This window comes from Euleptes europaea, chromosome 15 (assembly GCF_029931775.1).
Source record: "Euleptes europaea isolate rEulEur1 chromosome 15, rEulEur1.hap1, whole genome shotgun sequence".
Classification (NCBI taxonomy): domain Eukaryota; kingdom Metazoa; phylum Chordata; class Lepidosauria; order Squamata; family Sphaerodactylidae; genus Euleptes; species Euleptes europaea.
In genome coordinates this window covers 36,531,925-36,553,647 of record NC_079326.1, presented here as the reverse complement: position 1 = coordinate 36,553,647, position 21,723 = coordinate 36,531,925, and the positions used below count along the sequence as shown (strand labels likewise).

Below are 21,723 nucleotides of genomic sequence, written 5' to 3'. Positions count from 1 at the left end.
TCTTCAGCAGAGCTGAACAAACAGAAAGGGTGGTTTCATCCCCTTCCTCCTCCCCACTGAAGCCTTTTCAACCAATTGGCCACTAGACCACATGGGTTTCATGACCCTGGGAAGAAACCCTGGTTAGAAAGGACTGCAGAAGGTAGGAGAATGTTGGAAAATTCCTCAACTACTGAGAGACTGTTGGATCCAACCCAGCAATTAGGGGTGTCAATTGAATTAAGAATTTGGATGTGATACCACCATTTTGCCTCAGTCTCACCCAATTCCCCTCCTTTTTACAGCCCCCGCCCCATATGGCTTATGTCCAGGCAGGTCCCAAGATTACCATCACAGCCTTTTTGGTAGCCAAAGGGTACTCCCTCCTCCCCTGCTCACCAATGAAAATGTCAGTTAGATCAAAACTTTTGTAATTAATTGATTAAGCATTTAACTTTTAACTGATTGATATATTCAGCTTTGATGAATTTGCATATTACCAACACCTCATTGTAGTGGTGTGTTTGATATATTTAAGGAAACATTCAATAACAGCTTTTGTTCCTTAAAATGTAAGTTACTCATTTTTGGCAAGAAAGGCCATCTTTACTATGTCCTGGTTCATTCTTTATTCAGAGACAGGCCAGAGCTAAAATAGCATCAAAAAAGAAAGTGGAAAACTATGCCCTTAACACATAGCCTCTCCAATTAAAATGTGCTGTGTCTGATTAAAATCAATTCCCAGCATGTTAAACAGGGCTCATAGTACCTTCAGCAAAGACATTTCCTGCTAAATTTCAAACTTAGGTACAGGAACTGAAGAAAAAATTCCCTTTCATGGTTTTATAAATGCTTGTTGTCAGCCACATAGACAGCTGTTCCCTAACTATGCTGGATGAGTTTGAATCTGTTGACGTTTCTCACACTGATGCAGTAAAAGTCGGAGATGCATATTCTTTTGTCAAAAGCAATGCAAAAACGACTGTTCATGAACTCTGTTTGATTTTGGTGTGGTTTGCTTTATTTATGACCCTCCTTTCTCCCCAACTGGCAACCAAACCAGCGACACTGTTCTCCTCTCCTCCATTTTATCCTCACAACAACCCTGTGAGGCAGGCTAGGCTGAGAGTGTGTGACTGGCCCGAGGTCACACAGCAAATTCCCATGGCACAAGTGGGGATTTGGCTCCCATAAAGCTGCATAAACGCAATTATAGCCAATGGGCTGGATCCAACCAACTTTTCTACTGGTGAAAAAGGGAGGGAGGGGCCCTGACCACCCAATAAGGCTATGCTGAGGATCACAGAATGTTCAGGTAACAAATCATGTGGGATGGGGGCAAGACTGAGTGAAAAAGCTGGCTAGATTCAACCCAACTTCCTCTGCCCATGGGGTATATGTGTTAGAAGTTGAAGAAGGGTGGGTGCAGAGGCAAAAGTGCTTAACCCTTTCTCTGTAGGGTTGCCAACCTCCAGGTACTAGTTGGAGATCTCCCACTATTGCAACTGATCTCCAACTGATAGAGATCAGTTCACCTGGAGAAAATGGCCTCTTTGGCCATTGGATTCTATGGCACTGAAGTCCCTCCCCTCCCCAAACCTTACCCTCCTCAGGCTCTGCCCCAAAAATCTCCAGGTGTTTCCCAGCCCAGAGCTGGCAACCCTATTTCTCTGCCAGTTGACCTTCCTCTAAAAATCACCCTTTTCAAGGTACTTGTCTACTCACAGAGGAAAACATAAAAGAACCTGTATCTTTTACTCCAGGGACAACAAGAAGCAGCAGCAGCAGCAGAAACAGCAGCAGGGAAAGTAATTGTGAGCAGAAATATGGCCTTCACGTTATACCCGTACAAAGACATAAACCAAATTGTCCTCCATTCGATTCAGAATGGCCTCCTATAATTGTCATTCAGAAGAAAAGTTGGGAAATATCTAGTTTAGCCCTAAACATGAGCAGGACTGCATGTCGTGTATGCAGATCCACTAGGCTGGGCGCGTAGCTCACTGCTATACAGGGACAAGGAATGCCCCCCCCCCACTGGAAACAGCTGGATTGAACCGCATGTATCATCCCTCATAAAGTAGCAGCCATCAAGTTTTCCGCAGCCCCCACATCTCCCTGGACATCCATCTTCATTACAAATGACTGTTTATCTTAATGATCTTGTAACATTCCTGTTGCTTTCTCTCACAGCCAAAGACAGCCGTAGCTGTATTGCAGGCCTTTCCAGTCCCTTCCATTGATTAACCAGCAAAGAGGAGAGAAAGCGCACGCTTTATCATCATCATCATTATTATTACACTTTAAAAATCCGCTGCCGGCATAGCAATGTTCACATTTGCCTGTTTTGCATTTGGTTCATCGAGCGACAACATTGCAAATATACCTCATTTTCCACCCTCACTAAGCCAATTCTAACAGCCTTTGTGTGTTGCAGCGCGGCGAGGAGGACAAAATATTGGCTACTGCTCATCTCAAGAGAAACACTGCAAAAGGCCAGCAGTATAATACATAATGTGCGTTATTATCTGTCAGGTCCTTTATTTAATCCTTCGTAATTTTTAAAAGATGGAATACGTTCTCGGGTACTAAAGCACTATAAATAAAATAAATGTTATGTTGAAGTTTAAAATTAATTCTGTATAAAGCAATTGCTGAAGGTCAAGTATCACACAGCCTAGCTTTTGTTTAATGGCCTGTCGTCATGATAGATGGAGGCGTGCGTGCACGTGGGCAGCGGGTCTGCATATTGCAAACAGACCTGTAGGGTTGCCCGTGGACTGGCTGTGGAGGTGGGGCCACCCGATATTTGGTGGAAGGAGGGTTTTAATGTCATCACAAAGTTGCCTTCGAATGCAATGTTTTTATTTTTCCCTTTGGCACTGAATGGCCGATGCACATCGGAAAACTAGGATACACTCAGGGGCGCCAATTCAGTCGCAGGATATAAAACTGCTCTTTGCTTCTGGGTGACCCCAGTGTAAAGGATAAGGGACAGAAATTATGGTCTTTTATGCAGGGACGTTTCCCCATGGTTACCCCCGCCGACTGCTTTGGGGGTTTCTTTCAATGATGCCTGCCTTTTCCACCTGTCAGAAATTGCCCTGCACGTTTTGCCCGCGTTTCCCAAATGCTGTTTTAGTCAAAATCTGGAAAATGCAGACAAAACGTGCAGGTGAGTGAGGCGACCTCTGACGGGTGGAAAAGGCATGCATAATCGAAAGGAAGCCCTGAAGCAGTCAGCAGGGGTGACCACGGGGAAACGTCCCTGCACAAAATGCCTATATTTAGGGTTGCCAACCTCCAGGTACTAGCTGGAGAGCTCCTGCTATTACAACTGATCTCCAGCCGATAGAGATCAGTTCGCCTGGAGAAAATGGCCTCTTTGGCAGTTGGACTCTATGACATTGAAGTCCCTCCCCTCCCCAAACCCTGCCCTCCTCAGGCTCCACCCCAAAAACCTCCCTCTGGTGGCGAAGAGGGACCTGGCAACCCTACCTATATTCCTGACTGCAACCATGTACGGTGTCCTACAGAACTGATAGGACAGAGGCTGTGGCTAAAATATCATTGGGTCTCAACCCTTTCACCCCTAGTTTCTTCCATGTTTCTGATAAAGGTTGGGCTGTTTTCTACAGGACAGATCAAGAGGTGGCTGTTATCAAGGACTACTGGATGCTGCCACACTCCCTTACCAATAAAAGTAAGATGGTGGCAGTGGAAGCAGGAGATATCTTAGTTGTCACTGTGCAAGCACATAGCTGCTGGCTGCTTAGTAGTACCTGGAACAGACACGGGCTCCTCGTATCATTAAGGTCTGTTAATCAGTCAGCAACCATATGCTCGAACAGCACTGAGAGAGACCCCCTGCATCTACCACCTCTTTCTCATCCCAGTGCAATTACATCCACAAATTAAACTAGCAGGGGTCTGGCTGCCAGATGATGGATTAGGATTCTATGTTGCTCTACTTCTTGATTGTGTGAAAGGCCTGTCATGTCGGTTATATCTTTTTGCCATATAAGCCCTGCATTCGTCAATGAAAAGCAAACTAGAAGGTAAAGAACTGAACTACCTCTCCGCCGTGCAGTGACGGTCAGTGGTTTCCATCTCACTGGCTGGCACTAAATGCATTGCAAATACATTTTATTGATTTCATTTCACCTACTCTTAACTATCCTTAATTTGAATGTCTACCATTGAGTTATTAAATGAATTAGTCTTACACGCCTCTTACATTTTTTATGACTTCTGGTTAGTTTTCACCCAACAGGGTCACAGTTCTGAAGGTAAAATTATACCCAATTTATTTAGTGTGTGGTGGGTGTGAGTTCTCATATGCAGTTTAGTACAAATGAATTCCAGAGTATTTCTTTGTACTGGTAGAGTGGAAGTCAGCAGTTCAGAGCAGAAAATAGGCACCCCGGTGGGTGCATAGTGGTGATCCCTCTGACCCAGGTAATCTTTGCCGAGAGCAATTTATGGGTGTTTTTTCCTGAGCTCCCTAGGAATTAGTTACACCTTTATAGAAAGAGTTTAGCTCCTAATCAAACTTCTCCTTGTACATCTGGTATAATAATGACTAGTTCTTAATGCCTTCCAGTTGTGTGTGTTAAGTGCAATCAAGTTGCTTCCAACTCATGGCGACACTATGAATTAACATTCTTCAAAACGTTTTATGGTTAACAGCCTTGCTCAGGTCTTGCAAATGGAGGATCGTGGCTTCTTTTCAATCCATATTGTGCTGGGTCTTCCTTGTTTCCTGCTGCCTTCAACTTCTCCTAGCACTATTGTCTTTTCCAGTGAGTCTTGTCTTCTCATAATGTGACTAAAGTACGATAGCCTCAGTTTAGTCATTTTATCTTCTAGGGACAGTTCAGGCTTGATTTGGTCTAGAACCCACTTATTTGTCTTTTTGGTGGTCCACGGTATCCGTAACACTCTCCTGCAACACCACATTTCAAAGGAATCAACTTTCTTCCTGTCAGCTTTCTTCATTGTCCAGCTTTCACACCCATACATAGTAATAGGGAATAGGGATGGCATGAATTAACTTGACCTTGGTTGCCAGTGACACCTCCTTATACTTAAGAATCTTTTCTAGCTCCTTCATGGCTGCCCTTCCCAGTCTCAATCTCCTTCTGATTTCTTGGTTGCAGTCTCTCTTTTGGTTGATGATGGAGCCAAGGAATAGAAAGTCTTGAACAATTTCCATTTCCTCTTTGTCAACCTTAAAGCGGAGTAATTCCCCAGTATTAGATAAGACCCAGAAGAGCTGGGTTCAGTGTAGCTTACATTATTTGTGTTGCTTTTTTGTGGACATCAGGAACAGTGTTCTGAAGTCAGTCCATAGCTGTGTTAGCATGATCCTCAGTCTAATGGGCTAATTTACTTCTGTAAATTAAACTAGCAGGATATGGCAAATGGAGGATTAAGCCAATGCATTACTTCATCACTTGGTTGTGTGGAAGGTCTAAGTAACCAGGAAGATTGACAACAGACCTAATAACAGAATGGATACTGACGGGTTACATATGATAAATTATCCAAAACTTTCTGTTTTGGTTTTGCTGTGTGAAAGGTCTGTCATGGACTGGTTATATGTCTTCTTGCTGTATAAACAGGGCTGCCGGCTCTGGGTTGGGAAATACCTGGAGATTTCTGGGGCGGAGCCTGAGGAGGGTGGGGTTTGGGAAGGGGAGGGACTTGAATGCCATAGAGTCCAATTGCCAAAGCAGCCATTTTCTCCAGGTGAACTGATCTCTATCAGCTGGAGATCAGTTGTAATAGGAGAGATCTCCAGCTACCACCTGGAGCTTGGCAACCCTATGTATAAATCCAGAATGCATCAATGAAAAGCAAGCTGCAGTATGGAGATCTTATCACTTATAACACAACAAACTTGCTAACTGCCTCTTTAATTGATTGCATGAATTGTATGGTTGCAGTGCAAACACCTCTAGCACATTAGGAAAACGATTTAATGGAAAATATGGATATCTTACGTTAGCAAAGGCATTGGTGGTTTCAACTTTAGTCACGGCTGCCTGGTACAGGGCCATCCTTTCCTTCAGGGAGACAAGCTCCTGGCACTCCAGGGGCACCTTATCACTCTGGTCAGTCCTTCTTTTTGAAAGTCCACTGGCAGATTTTTGACAGCTAGCAGAAGCTAAAAAAATGAGAACAAAAGGATGTAAGCAAAATGACCTGCCTCTAGTAAAGTGAGCAGTATCTGTTGCAAATACGCAAGGTTAGTATCTTCTGTTTTCCTACACACTGTCGCAGGTTACGTTGCATCTATGCAGCATGGTTGCTTTTGCACATAGTTTGTTATTGTTATGTCTCTGGGTAAGGTTTGGAATCATAGAGTTGGAAGGGACCACCAGGGTCATCTAGTCCAACCCCCTGCACAATGCAGGACATTCACAACTACCTCCCCCACACACCCCCAGTGCCCAAAAGATGGCCAAGATGCCCTCCCTCTCATGGAACACCAACATCTTTTCCCCATGCAAATGAAAAGGATCTTTAACAGATAATTTGATTCAAGGACCAGTGAGTGGAAAAATGGGAAATTGGCGGCAAACAGAATTGGATTGAAGGAGGGGGAACAATCTAGCAACATGCGAAGAATCAAATGTTTCAAAATGGCTGAAAATTAAAAAAAAAAACAAGAATACAGTTAGTGCCACCTTTCAGAGATAGCCATACGGGGGTATAACCTACCCATGTTCTACTTAGGGGTGCTGCACATTTCTCAGTGAAGCTGTTTGCCAAACAAACTTACCTTCTTCAACACTCGCAATCAGACTGTATCAGGGATACGTTTGGATGGCATGGAGCAACTCAAACAGCTGCCCACTTCTAACTGATTAGGGCATAAATTGGGAGTCTGTTCTTATCTACCCCACTTAGTGTTGCCCGCTCCGGGTTGAGAAATACCTGGAGATTTTGGCAGTGAAGACTGGGGAAGGTAGGGTTTGGGGAGGGGAGGGACTTCAATGGGGTGTAATGCCATGGAGTCCTCCTTCCAAAGCAGCCATTTTCTCCAGGTGAACTGATCTCTGTCTCCTGGAGATTCGTTGTAATTCTGGGAGATCTCCCACCACCACCTGGAGGTTGACAACCCTAGCCCCACCCCCTCAGCAAAATATCTACACACTGTACTTTCACAAAGGAGCTCTTTCCTCCCTCTCCAAATTGAGTGGGGATAGAAGCAATGCTATTAATGTCTGCATTGCAAAGGAGAAGGTAGGAAGAGCAAGTTTTTCTCCTTTCCTCTGAAGCCCAAGCCAACATCTTGGGGTGGAGAGAAGAGAAGGTCAAAGTGCTGGTCTTCTGAGCTGGGGCCCCATTTGTGCATTTCAGCAAGTCTGAGAGCAAAGTTTCCAGGATGAGAGAAGTGCTCAAATGCCAGGGTACAGAGCAAGGCAGAAGATTAGAAGCTGACTCCCAGCTGATCCCTCATCACCTGGGAGTCAACTTATGATGGTTGCATGTAGCCTGTTCCTGCGAATACACAAACAGGTTGCAAACTACCAAGCAGCCCTCAATTAATTAGTTGCCTGATCACCACTGGCGAAAGGGAAGTAAGCTGAACTGGCAGGTGTCTCTGCACCCCTCACCACTCCACTGAGCAAAGTTTGAAGCCTTCCTCCTTCAGCATTCCTTGTTTAGCTACAACCTGCTCAACTAAGCTAGAGACAGATGGATAAAGCCTTTTATCTGGAAATCTGTATGTGAATTGGTAATTTGAGGGTTCTTTTAGCAGGAGTGGATTTTAATACTACATTGGCAGTTGCCAAGTTTTTCCCCCAGTCAATCAAGATTAAATAATATTGATTTTCTTATGGGTTATCTAGATATTTCTTTTTCTTTCTTTAATTTTTGATCTCAGCGTGACAATGTTCAGGGCCGAATTGGCCATATGAACAGTATCATTAAAGTAAAGAAGCCTTCCTCCAGCCTCAGCAACCTTCCTCCAACTTAAATGACTTTTCCACTGGAAGAAAAGCCACTTGTTGGAAGAAGGCTGCTTAGGATGGAGATAGGCTGTTTAGTGGATGGTTGTGTCCACCCTATTCTGTGCCTATATATATTTTGCAGATGTGGGCCAAGAAGGTGATAATTGCCAACCCACTACAAATTTTCAGATCTGTAACTCTATGCTGCCTTGTGCGTACACTGATCCACAAATGTCAATGGTTATGACAAAAGTAGGTCAGCTCAGACTGGCACAATATGATAAATGCAAATTAAGAAAAAGTAGGACACATGCTACCTTTCTGCCTGTCCACTCCCCCCCTCCCAAAAGCTGTCTTGAGATATATGAGTGGAATTTAAGGCAGGTTTCATTGTATATATTGTGCAATGTTTATTGTATTGTTTTCTAATTCTGTACTCCTGTGTTATTACATTGTTTATTGTATGTAATATAATGTTTTGCTGCACTGTTCGCCATTCTTGTAACTCCTGCTCTATTGTCTGTATTATTTTGTATTTTTAATGTAATGTTGTCAAATGTTTACAGTCAGTTGGGAGTAATTGTTGGCTGCACGCATCATAGGCCTTTTGTACATTCTCCTCCTCTCGACGTTCCTGATTCTTCAGAGTTTTTCAAAATGTTCTGCATGTGTTTTACTTCCTCTAGTGGTCCATATGATATAGCAGAAAAACAAATCTAGTGGATTTCCCTGCTGATTTAAGCAGCAGCTTTTTACTCTTGATAAAATCAGGTGTGATATCGAATCGACCACTAGAGGGAGCAAAACACTTGCAGAACTTTAAAAAAACACCGATGAAACATGAACTTGGAGACAAGGAAAAAGAGAATGTGGAAAAGCCCTTCCTTGTGCTTAGTTGTAAAGCACCTTGAGTCTTAGCAAGACAGGCCGGCTATAAATAAAGTAAATAAATAAATAATATGTTGCTCCCATACACCACTCATTCACAATTCTTTTGCATGCATTGCTATGATTAAAAAAAAACAACCCTTAGCAACAGTTAATTATTTTAACCTCACTGCAAAATACAGTGTTGGGGGTTAGAGTGCAATACTCCCTTGTCCAGAGGTTCTTGCAGTAATTCTTCAAAACTGCTTGTAAAAATGCAAAAACATCCATTGTTTCCTCTATTAACCTTACAGCCAAGTCAGCAATTTCCTTCACAAGCAGCAATGAATGAAATTATTCCTGTCAAATATGAGTTTTTCCTTGTCATAATATACTTTCTTTATTTGCAGCTTAACCATTGTTAAGCTCTTAGCTGAACTGCAGTGTGAACGTTTTACCCAAGGACAAGAGAAAAATCTACAGTTGATTGTTTAACAAAAAACCATCTTCAATTCCATTATACCTAAGCTCAAAAATGGGATCCATACATTTAACGCTGTTAAAAAAACTATGCAGCTGAAGCAAGAAGGGCTGGGGGGAGGGGGAATGACACAGAACCAAACTCAGGTTTAGAATTTAAGACATTTCTTATGCAACAAAAAATGTTTACATGCAACATTCACTCCTTTTCTATCAAGCCTGCAGATAAGGTCATAGTGATTTGTACTCAATATTAATTTTCTTTAAATCCTTTCGTTTCATGTGTTGTTGTTTTTTCCATTCTGGTTTGATCACAGTAGCAGTCTAAGATTGGGAAATTGTTAGTCTCACCATGATTTATGACATTCATCGTTTTACTGGGAGCCCAACAGTGTTTTCGACCTCTCTTAACCCACATTTTTTTTAGTTATGGATCACCACTTTCACTTAGTAAAAAAAACAAGTTTATTAACCTAAGAGATAGATCCAGTTCATAAAGTACTCAGAATTTTAAGTCCCCTTACTTCTGAGAGCATACATCTGAGGGGGCTCCCCAGGCCGATCAGGTCAGGAAAATGAGGTGTGTGTGTGTGTTGGGGGGATGCTTAAGCTACTTATCCTGATTTGCCACAGTTCTGATCCAAACTGGGCCCACTACACACCTGGGTATTAAATTCCAATTGAGGAGGACATATAGGTAACATGAGTAGGGTTGCCAGCTCTGGGCTGGGAAATACCTGGAGATTTTGCAGGCGAAGCCTGAGGAGGGCGGGGTTTGGAGAGGGGAGGGACTTCAATGCCATAGAGTCCAATTGCCAAAGTGGCCATTTTCTCCAGGTGAACTAATCTCTATCGGCTGGAGATCACTTGAAATAGCAAGAGATCTCCAGCCACCTCCTGGAGGTTGGCGACTCTAATCCTGAGGATTCCGTAAGGTATAGTGGGTCTTTCATCTCTGCCCACCCCTCCCCCATTCAGGCAGTCCCTTTTTTTTAACCTTCTTGAAAAATCACTCATGAGCATCCCTGCTTCAGCTTCTAGAGGGCACTGCCTGATAGACACTAAGTGGAAGCCTGCAAGCCAAAGAGTTGGCTGGTTAGTTTCAAATCAATACATGAAATTCAGACCCGCTACTGCCACCTACTGTTCCTTCTCCTGCATTGCCTCCATGGAGTTAAGCAGGTCACAGTGCCACGATGACAGCAGAAGCCACAACTGGTAGAGTTCCTCCACTAGATGGCTAGGAAGTCCACCACTCCAAACCACTGCTCTTAGCCACTACACCACGCTGGCTCTACACTACGCACACAGATATGCCTGAGGATCTGCCATCCCTCAAATGTCTCCATTGTACTTAAAACCACCACAGCTGTGGATCCAAATCAACAGGAACAAGAAAGTCAAAGTTAGCTTCAAGTGGGTAGACGTGTTGGTCTGCAGTAGAACAGCAACATTCGAATCCAGCAGCACCTTAAAGACCAAGAAGATTTCCCAAGTATAAGCTTTCCAGAGTCAAAGCTTCCATGCGAGCTTTGACTCTCAAAAGCTTATACCCTGGAAATCATGTTGGTATTTAAGGTGCTGCTGGACTCCCATCTCACTCAAGAAATTCAAAACCATCCCTAGGCTTGGGAACTAAAGCAGTGCAAAGCAGATACTAGCAATACCACCCTAAACAAAATTACCCCTTTCTAAGTCCATTGACTTCAGCTGAGTAAGAAGGATCTAACTCTGCTTAGTACTGTAAATTGTCAGGAGACAGACATTTGCTAAGATGGGCTGCCCATTCCTGAGGAGAGGGGCTGCGCTGGTGGCTGTAGGATTCAGCCCCCCCCCCGAAAGCAGAAAACTGCTCTTACTTACAAGCCCTGTGGAACCGCTCCACAGCGTTCCACGGGGCTACGCCACCTAAAAAGGTATAAAAGGTGTAAAAAGGTGGTGAAAGGGGGCTAGGAAGCCTCCTAAAAGCAGCTTTGCCCAGGGAACGCCCCCCGGGATGATGGAGTACAGACATACTCTGTCAGTCCGCTGGCGGGAAGCCAAGCCGGCATCTCAGGGCAGCGCTGCTGCGGCAGTGCAGAGAAGCCAGAGTACGCATCCCAACACCAGCATACATGCCGGTTGTGGCGCTGCAAGTATCCTGGGCGCTGGCGCACATGGCATGAATGCCAGCGCGGGCCCTTGCACGCCGCCTAACCACTTTCGCCCACACAGCTCAGGAATGGGCTGTAAGCCCCAAAGGTAGCAAAACAAAACCCACCATTTTTGTAGGCTTACAGAGTTCAGCAGCAATTTTCTCTTCCTTTAAAGACCAGATTAGCTTTGCAGAATGTCACTGCTAATCAAAGTCCTTCATTCTACAACTGTTCAAATAAGTTTTAATGTATGACAAGAAACTTCCCTTGTGAGGAAGGCATGAACTGGCTCCTTCCCAAGGAACTGTGACTGAAGGATCTTCTCTTAGGTGCTCTGGAGATCAGTGGTGCTGATACAGGAGTGCAGCAGTGCTCTGAAACACACCAGCAGGTGGAGTCTCTCCTATAGCTATCTGAGGAATATGATGCTCCAAAGGCCCGTATGACATCTTACACACACGAACACACACACACACACTCAGCAAGTTCCTTTTGGCAAAAGTAAAGTTGTTTGCTTGCTAAATCTTCTGTATTAGTGTGACTAGAGGTGAAAGATAAGTAATGAAAAGACAACCGTTATATCATCACCTAAAGAACTTTTAAAAAATATTAGAACACATTTATTCTTAGAGAGAAAATCTTTCTGCTGCACGTAGTTAAAAAAAAATTGCCTGTACTTTTACTCCCGTGCTCTTCTTGCTAGATGTGTCCATAGCATACCATTTAAAGAATGCATATTCATAATAATTGTAAGGTTTTCATAAGAACAATTGTGGCTGTCAAAGAAAGAGAAATGTGAAGCAGATAAGATAGAATGCAACCCATATTCTAACTTCTTTTGACTAAGGGCGCTTTTACACATGCTGAATAATGCATTTTCAATGCACTTTAATGACCATTTGCTGGTGGATTTTGCCATTTCACAGAGTAAAATCCACTTGCAAAGTGCATTGAAAGTGGATTGAAAGTGCATTCTTCGGCATGTGTAAATAGACAGTAAGAGTGCATTCCTGAAGGAGGGGGAAATACACAGTGGCCGGGAGTGGCAGATCCACCCCACCTCCTCAGAGGATTCCCGGCCACCGCAGAGACAAAAAAGAGAGGTTTAAAAAATAAAAATACTAAAAAGGGGGGAAACGCCCCGTTGAACAAAGCAAGGCCGCACCACCCAAAAAGGTGGTGCAGCCCCGCTGCAGCTCAAGGGGGCGTTCCCAAGGGGAATGGGGCTAGGAAGCTGCCCAAAGGCAGCTCTGCCCCGGGAACGCCCCCCTCCCATGCCAGCGTGGGCTTTCCCTTCCAGGAAAGTCCTGCCGGTGTGGCTGTGCTGGTGGCAGACGCCAGCGGATGCCAGCATGTTTGCCCTCGCAGCAGCGTAGATGCCACCTTATTCTGTGATAAGGTGGCACCTACTCTGGTGCAAGGTCATGCCAGCTCCTCAGGAGCTTCGCCCCTCCCTTCACGACTGGACTGTTACGATGCAATACTAATGTGTGTTTCTTGATCTGGTAGTACAGAGAATATGTACAGAGCCATCGGCAGCACGCTGGAAAGAGCAGGACTCACCAGCAGGTTTCTGATGGCACTTTCCTTATTCTTCCATCATATTCATATATAATTAACACAATGCCTTATGAAAGGATCATCACGAATATCCTCACTTTTGGTGCAGATGGAGATGAAAAATGGGTTATGAACATCCTGTAGGTCATTAATAGTTGATGGTTTGAGAAACAGTTGCCTGTGTGGTGTAGTGGTTAAGAGCGGTGGTTTGGAGCAGTGGAGTCTGATCTGGAGAACCAGGTTTGATTCCCCACTCCTCCACATGAGCGGCGGAGGCTAATCTGGTGAACTGGATTTGTTTCTCCACTCCTACACGTGAAGCCAGCTGGGTGACCTTGGGCTAGTCACAACTCTCTTAGAGCTCTCTCAGCCCCACCTACCTTACAGGGTGTCTGTTGAGGGGAAGGGAAGGTGATTGTAAGCCGGTTTGACTCTTCCTTAAGTGGTAGAGAAAGTCGGCATATAAAAAAGCAACTCTTCTTCCTCTGTCTCCCTGCCACTGACTGACTTAAGTGTTTTATGCACGGCTGTTTCACTCGCCGTCACCCCTCTGATGACTTCAGGTCTTTGTGTTGATTATACATGCTGTTTCTGACCGTCAGAGGTTGCCTCACTCTCCCCCTGCATTTCCCTGCGTTTCCAGAGACCTGTTTTATCTCAAATTTGAAAATGTGGGGAAATACAGGGGGACAGAAACGGCATGCATAATCAACACAAAGACCGGAAGTTGTCGGAGGGGTGATGACGAGTGAAACAGCCATGCATAAAAGTCCCTAAACACTTGCTCCCATCATGACTGGCCAGGTATGGAAACTGTTCCAGTAACAATGCAATTCCTATACGCAGGATGCTGTGCTCAGAAATGGGAAATGTTAAGCCTGCATTTCTAAATTTACTGAACTATTCCACCAGAACTTCATTGATTCCCATGTGGATGCACTACGCTAACAGCTCTCCCAAGCAAACTGATTTTCCACTTCCTTTACAAGGGTCAGCAATGTCAACATCCTATTGCTGACGGTTTTTCCAGAGCAGTTAGAACGCTCTGTGAATCACAGCGGTTCTGACGGGGGGGGGGGAGCGGGGGGGGTCACAGGTGACAGATGAATATAGACATGCGGTTTGCAGCCTATCATTGAATATTTAAGATTAGAAAATGACCATCTGAACACACACACCCTACACACACACACACACACACACACATGATAGAAATGCAGGGTTTTGTGTAGCTGGTAGAAAAGATCACTGCAAATCTAAGACAACGTCCCGCTGAAATTGCTAGACCGGCCCGAGACCTTTTCATTTGCCTGTGGTGAGGGTAAGATCCCAAAACAATCCATCAAGATGCTAATTTAATTCACTAGCCATGGACGTGCACAACAAGCTGTCCTTTTGTGCCTGAATTTAAAAAATGTATTAGTGTGATGCCTAAGACACCGTATAATTTTAGTTTTGAAGAATGACTCCTGGAACATATAGTAGTACCTGCCCGTGTCTCAATACCTCACCAGGCATTTATTGTTAAGGTAGCTACAGCTGCTAAAAGGGTTGGTTTAACACACTGAAAATCTGCTTCCTCGGCATCAATCAATATCTGCTATACCCAATTAGCCTCTTTGTTTGCAAAAGGCATATGCAAAAAGAGAAAAAGAGAAACAAACCAGAGATTCTTTCTACAGATACAGTATCCTTTTTAAAAATTATTTCATACTTGATTAAATGAATGCGCTGTTGCATTTGGGACAATATTTGAAGGTATGTGGAAATATGTATGGTTTTACTCAAGACAAGTCTGTGACAAATTGTGGCAGTGGAAAATCTCGTACCCCTGCACAAATTCTATGCTTCCTGAGGAAATTTCCCCCAGCTCACTTTTTTCCCTTTCAATGCTCCCAACATTCATGCACCTGGGGCATATTCTGCGCTTATTAGGAAGGATTTTTTTCTTTTTCTTTAATTTATGGTCATATTTTTCTGCCCACCTGGGGAGTTCCCAGAGTATGTACAAACCCCTTTCTTGTCTGTGATTGGCCTAGCTTTGTGATTGACCAGAGAGCCAGTGAGTTTGGTATTAGAGATAATGATGTGTGTGTGAATATGTGTGCATGCACATGTGCATTGCATGAACATATTTCACATTGTAATTAATTTAGAATACAAAAATCATATTGGCATCCTAAGCAGATTTCACACTTCTAAGCCCACTGACTTCAATTGAATAGGAAGGGTGAGACTCTGCTTAGGATGACATTGTTAGACATTTAATTTATTGTTGCAGAATGGCCAAGCGATTGTTAAGTGGAACGGAAAATCCTTTTAAAGAAAGATATCAGCAAGTAGGAGTAAGTAATAAAAAACAAAACCCAGCTTAAAGGGCATTTAAAGAGTGTTGTAATTCATCTTTTAACTCGTAAATTGTGGTTACATTGTTCAAGCATTTGCGTTCTATGCCTCGTAATTGCAGACACATTAAATAATGTTGCCGAACCATCCTTAACTTAATGAGGGATATTTATTATTATAAATAGAACTACTGAAAATTGGATACGTTGATTGCGAAACTAGCATCCACTCAGCCTCTCATTCCCTTAATAATGGCATCTGAATCACTCAGCTATAACTTCAAGAAAAAAATACATGATGTCATAATTAGGGGAGGGGCCGTGGCTCAGTGGTAGAGCATCTGCTTGGCATGCAGAAGGTCCCAGGTTCAATTCCTGGCATCTCCAGTTAAAGGGACTAGGCAGGTAGGTGATGTGAAAGCCTGAGACCCCAGAGAGCCGCTGCTGGTCTGAGTACACAATACTGATGGACCAAGGGTCTGATTCAGTATAAGGCAGCTTCATGTATTCATGTGTTTAATCAATACAACTTAATCCATCACAAAGGTTTCGCCAGTAGAGCACTTCTCATTCTCCCTTCCACAAGCCCCTGTTTCTTGAGCTGTTAGTCGTTTTATTTTCTCCTTTATGAATTAAGTCTAGAGAAGTAACAAATTCTGACAGAAGAACTACTGGGAAAGAATTTATAGAAGTGGCTGTACTCATATTGCACATAAAGTGGAACTTAGTGAAATATTCAGCCCCATGGGTAATCCAACCTATAAGGCATGTGTGATGGATAGCATATTATTTAATACAAACAGAGAGAGGGAAAAGCAGAGACAAAAACCAGAGCACATGTGAACACACATGAACATGAAAAACACATGAAGCTGCCTTATACTGAATTAGATCATGGGTCTGTCAAGCATTGTCTACGCAGATTGACAGGGGTTCTCCAGGGTTTCAGATTGAGGTCTTTCACATCACCCACTGCCTGGCCCTTTTAAATGGAGATGCTGGGATTCACCCTGGGAATTTCTGCATTCCAAACAGATGCTTTACCAATGAGCCACAGCCCTTCCCTTCGCTAGCCTTTAAAACGCCCCTGCTCCTTTTTGCACCGCTTTGTGGTTCTCAAATCCAGTCCGACTCAGCTTGAATTTATTTCCCAGGGTCACCAAACATTTCCTTACCTTTGAAGCCACTTTCAAATTAATGAATGCAAACTTGACATTCTGTTTAAATGTCTCTGCAAGGACATGTAGGAATACTCACCAAATTCTCATGGTAATCAGCTAACTCCAAACTGTTTGGGGAAGAGAGGGTCACATTGCATTCTATGGAGGGAGCCCATTTCTCAGCAGGGGCAGGGCATTTGCCTCTTAAATGCTATAAGGAAGACAGTAGAGCTGTACTTTCCCCTGTGACAAGTGCAGTTTACCCCATCACAATTGCCCTGTACAGTTGATACGTTGACTGTGCATATGGGAAAAACAAGCTAAACATGATCCTGCCAATAACTAATTATTGCTGTTCCTTTCGAAAGGGCCAATACGTGTACTGGGGCCGAAAATCCACACGTTGCCTATTTCAGAAGAAACAGTAACTGCACATATCAGGAGGATCAAGTGTAGTTGGTTCATTCTGTATATGCAGTCACAGCGCCAGGAACATAATGTCTGAAAAGAGCAATTGTTACAAGGGCAAAAAACCCTCCACTCATTGCATACTGACCTATTTCAGAGCTCTCAAAGGGGAAGAAGGCATCCTTGTTTGGGAATATGGCCATCCTATTCAAATTAGTTCGAGACCATGATAGGAGACAAGCTACATTGTCAACATTCCGATCATTAGGGTTGCCAACCTCCAGGTACTAGCTGGACATCTCCTGCTATTACAACTGCTCTCCAGCTGAAAGAGGTCAGTTTACCTGGAGAAAAGGGCCGCTTTGGCAATTGGAATCTCTGGTATTGGAATCTAAGTCCCTCCCCTCCCCAAACTCCGTCCTCCTCAGTCTCCGCCCCCAAAATCTCCAGCTATTTCCCAGCCCGGAGCTGGCAGCTCTACTGATCATGAACCACAATTTTGGTCTCTCTACCAATTTTTGGCCTTTCAACCAACACATGCACATAAACACAGGTACACAGAACCCCACTGGGGAAATTGTGGTTGTATTTGCATGGCAATAGACAACCAGTTGATAAAGCTCAATGTTTTACAGTGTCATTCTAAGGAAAGTTACAGCCTTCTAAGTCCATAGGCCTGGAACAGTGTCATCGATTGCACCGCTACACTACTTTTCCATTCTGAACAGGCTGCCTGTAATGAGCTACCTCTGTGGAATGTGAGGATTAGGAAGAAGTTGATTGGCTTTTAAACTGGCAAGAATTACCTTTTTGAGTTCAGGGAAATCTATACTTTCTATATTTGCAACGGTAGATAAACCAAACACCCCTCAAAGCTCAACTGCCACAGCTTTCCTTTTTAAAAAATTTCAAAAAAACAATTTTCATTTCTGTTTCAAAACCCATAATTTAGCATTTTTTGAAAATTGCATACACGTGAGCACGTATGAGTGAATTATTATCTCCAGCACAGGAGGGAAACCATAGGACTGCCAAACTTTTCTGACCAGTGTTTACAACAAAAGCCACCTGCAGGAGTCTACATCTTACGCTCAACATGACATTCTGCTGTAACTAAATTCTCCCTTGCCTCAACCTAAACATATTAAATTTAGGAATCCATCCCACTGATTTTACAGCCGATTATGACAGCAGAGCTAAACTATTGGAAATAACCTGAGATGTATATGTTCCGATATCATGTATGGTGTGCTCCACTTTACCTGTTTAAAAGTGCAAGGAAAACGTGTCAAGAAGATCACTTAAGTAATTATCATTGTGGCACTTACAAGGCATGAAAGAATGGGAATCAGACTCCCATGGCAGATTAAAAATAGAAGGCAGCTTTGAACCCATGAACCTGCCATAATATAATCAAGCTCGCTGCCAAAAACCTCCGACAGGCACTACACGAACAAGGGAAAATTAAACCTACAAAACCGTTTGTACGGAAAGCAAAACAAGCACCTTTTGGGCTTTTGGCCAGCGCTGCTCCCTGCCAGAAATGGAATGTTTTCAATATTGCAGGGGGAGGGGAAGGACCTTTTTTTTTTTTTTAAAGAAGGTACATAGATTTTGTTTGTGGCAGTGGCCAATTCACAAAAGAGAAGTGAGAATATAAGAGCAGCCATATTGAATCACACCGATAGTCCATCTAGTCCTCATCCGCTTACACATAGTGGCTGACAATCAGACTTCCCCAGAAGGGCTACAAGTTAGGCACTGGTAATCAGAGGGTTGATGCCTAGGGTTGCCAACATCTAATTGTAGGGTTGCCAACCACCAGGAGATCTCCTATTGTTACAACTGATCGCCAGCCAATAGAGATCAGTTCACCTGGAAAAAATGGCCACTTGCAATTGGACTCTTTGGCATTGAAGTCCCTCCCCTCCCCAAACCCCACCCTCCTCAGGCTCCACCCCCCAAAATCTCCAGGTATTTCCCAAGCTGGAGCTGGCAACCCTATCCAGGTGGGACCTGGCAATCTCCCACTTTTACAATTGATCTCCAGATTACAGAGATTAGTTCACCTGGAGAATATGGCTGCTTTGGAGGGTGGGCTCTTTGGCATTACGCCCTGTTGAGGACCCTCCCCAAACTTCACCCTCCCTAATCTCTAGCTATTTCCCAATCCAGAGCTGGCTCCTCTATTGCTACCTCTGAACATGGAAGTCCCATTTAGTCATCACAGTTAATAACCAGTGAGGGTCCTAATCAAACCAAGAAGACATCTACCAATTGGGTCTTGAAACTTCATGAGAAATTATGTCAACCTTCTTATACAGTAAATATTCTGTCACCAAATACCCAGTTCATGATCTTCTTCCCCATTATTCAATTATGCAGTTAAAAACATTTTTGTATACTATGTCAGGACTCTACATGGTGCTTTAGCAAGAGCTTCAAATAAGAAAGAAAAAAGTAAGTACCTACTGCAAGGGATTTGTAATCCACATTTTGACTGGGGGGGCAAGGAGAGGGACAACCGAAGAAGGGAAGCGATAGGCCATAGCAGACGGGACAAACAGGATGCAGACAGCAGCAGAAGTGAAGGAAGCAATTACATGTACCAAGGCTTCCTTTCAACTGGGGATGTGGTCTAAGGGGTTAAGCCAAAGGCTATGTAGAAGTTCACCAAACTGAATTGGTTACGCAAGCAGGAAACGGCCGATGAGGTTAACGTATAAAGGTCACTAAGACCACATCCTCAAGTTTCTTTCCACCATCAAGTCTACCTATCGATTAAATTTTATTTCACACTTCCTTCTAAACAGCACACATAACACCCCTCCACCGTCTTATTTTATCCACATAGCAGCCCTGTGAGGTATAGGGTTGCCAGTCTCCAGGTGGTGGCTGGAAATCTCCTGGAATTCCAACTGGCCTCCAGAGATTGGTTCCCTTAGAGAATATGGCTGCTTCGGAGGGTGGATTCTATGGCATTGTACCCTGCTGAGGTCCCTCCTCTCCCCAAATCCTGCCCTCCCTGAGCTCCATCCCAAAAATCTCCAGGTATTTCACAACTCTAGGCAACCCTAGGGAGGGAGGTTATACTGAGGGCCAATTAACACATGACAAAGTCCATGTGAACGGTCAACACATATGGGTTTGAAGTTCCCTGCTTAGAATGCTCAATTTGGATTGGGGTTGTGGCATAAGAGGAGAGGGGGCATAGCTCAGACGTAGACCATCTTCTTGGCATGGAGAAGGTCCCAGGCTCAGTCTCAGGCATCTCCAGTTGAAAGGGTCAGGTAATAGGTGACATGAAAGATCTGAGGTCTGAGCAGAGTATACTGAATTTGATGAACCAATGGTCTGATTCAGTATAAAGCAGCTTCATGTGTTCATGTGTTGAAGCTTTCCCCCTCATGCATCATTTTGCCAACCTGAAATGGTACACTATTTGCCCCATGGGAAAACTTACATGTGTGGATAGGGTTGCCAGCCTCTAGGTGGTGGCTGGAGATCTCCCACTATTACAACTGATCTCCAGACAATAGAGATCAGTTTACCTGGAGAAAACAGCCCCTCCCCTCCCCCAAACCCGCCCTCCTCAGGCTCCACCCCCAAAATCTCCAGGTAATTCCTAACCCAGAGCTGGCAACCGTATGTATGAATGTATCTGTCTAGACATTAGGAAGAATTTTATAACAGTTAGAGCAGTTCCTCAGTGGAACAGGCTTCCTTGGGAGGTGGTAAGCTCTCCTTCCCTGGAGGTTTTTAAGAAGAGGTTAGGTGGCCATCTGTCAGCAATGCTGATTCTATGACCTTAAGGAGGGCATCTTGGCCATCTTCTGGGCAAGGAGTAGAGGTCACTGGGGGTGTGTGGGGGGGGAGGCAGTTGTGAATTTCCTGCATTGTGCAGGGGTTTGGACTAGATGACCCTGGTGGTCCCTTCCAATGCTATGATTCTATGATACTATGATTCTATAATGGCAGCACACAAATTTCCTCACTGGACTAAAAGCAGCTCCCCAGGGCATTTTGGGTGGGAAAATGTTTACAGAAACCATCCATGATCTGGACCTTCCATTACTCCCCGCACCCCCCCCCCCAGCTATTTAAAACTCGTACTCCCACAAGGACCCACGTATTGACAGACGTAACCCACACTTTTAGAGCCCAACTCATAGTCATACAAAATAGAAGGAGTCCTCGGAGGATGGTGCTACCCGATCTGTGACTAGCGCAGCAATCTCCCAAAATAAACCGTTTTGGGATTGATTTTGTGACAGAGCATATTTTTGACTCAAGCCACGCATCTGCCTTTTAAATAAATTGACGCGTATAGCTCTTGGGGCAGACAAGGCAATTACAAAATGTCCTGTGTCAATCTGGTAATCTGCAAAATTCTTTTCAGGAGTTCACTTCTGTGAAAAACGATACGTGTCCAGTGATGAAGCACTATGAGAGCAGGGCTCATATAACACGGACTACGAACAGATTATAGAGCATACCAGAGGTAAAAAATAAATCACCTCTTTTATTTTCAGCTTTAATTATTCACATGATCAGATTTCATTTTCCCCTGAACTCGCCTATTTTTAAAACTTGTGGAAAACAAAATGAATAATGGGGATGGCATAATCTGTCATATGGGTATGAATAAACAGGGGACTGAATGAAATGCTCTATGAGGTGCTTGGTATTTGCAACATACATATGACTATGTTTTGTCTAAGTTGTGGTAAGCCTAGCCTGAAGTTACAGGATCCACATGCCCCAGGGAACTTGCAATGTGCTCTTGTTACGGAAGCTCTGGTGTAAGTTTTTTGATCCTACCCTT

The 21,723-nt window shown here is 43.9% G+C and overlaps 1 protein-coding gene across 1 annotated transcript in view; it reads right to left on the bottom strand.

The window, feature by feature from the left end:
• XIRP2 (xin actin binding repeat containing 2) overlaps positions 1 to 21,723 on the bottom strand; it is a 172,407-nt gene that overhangs the window by 56,395 nt on the left and 94,289 nt on the right. The window contains exon 3 of the mRNA XM_056861183.1: positions 5,985 to 6,148. Coding sequence (XP_056717161.1) covers positions 5,985 to 6,148 — 164 coding nt within the window. The remainder of the gene's footprint in view (positions 1 to 5,984; positions 6,149 to 21,723) is intronic.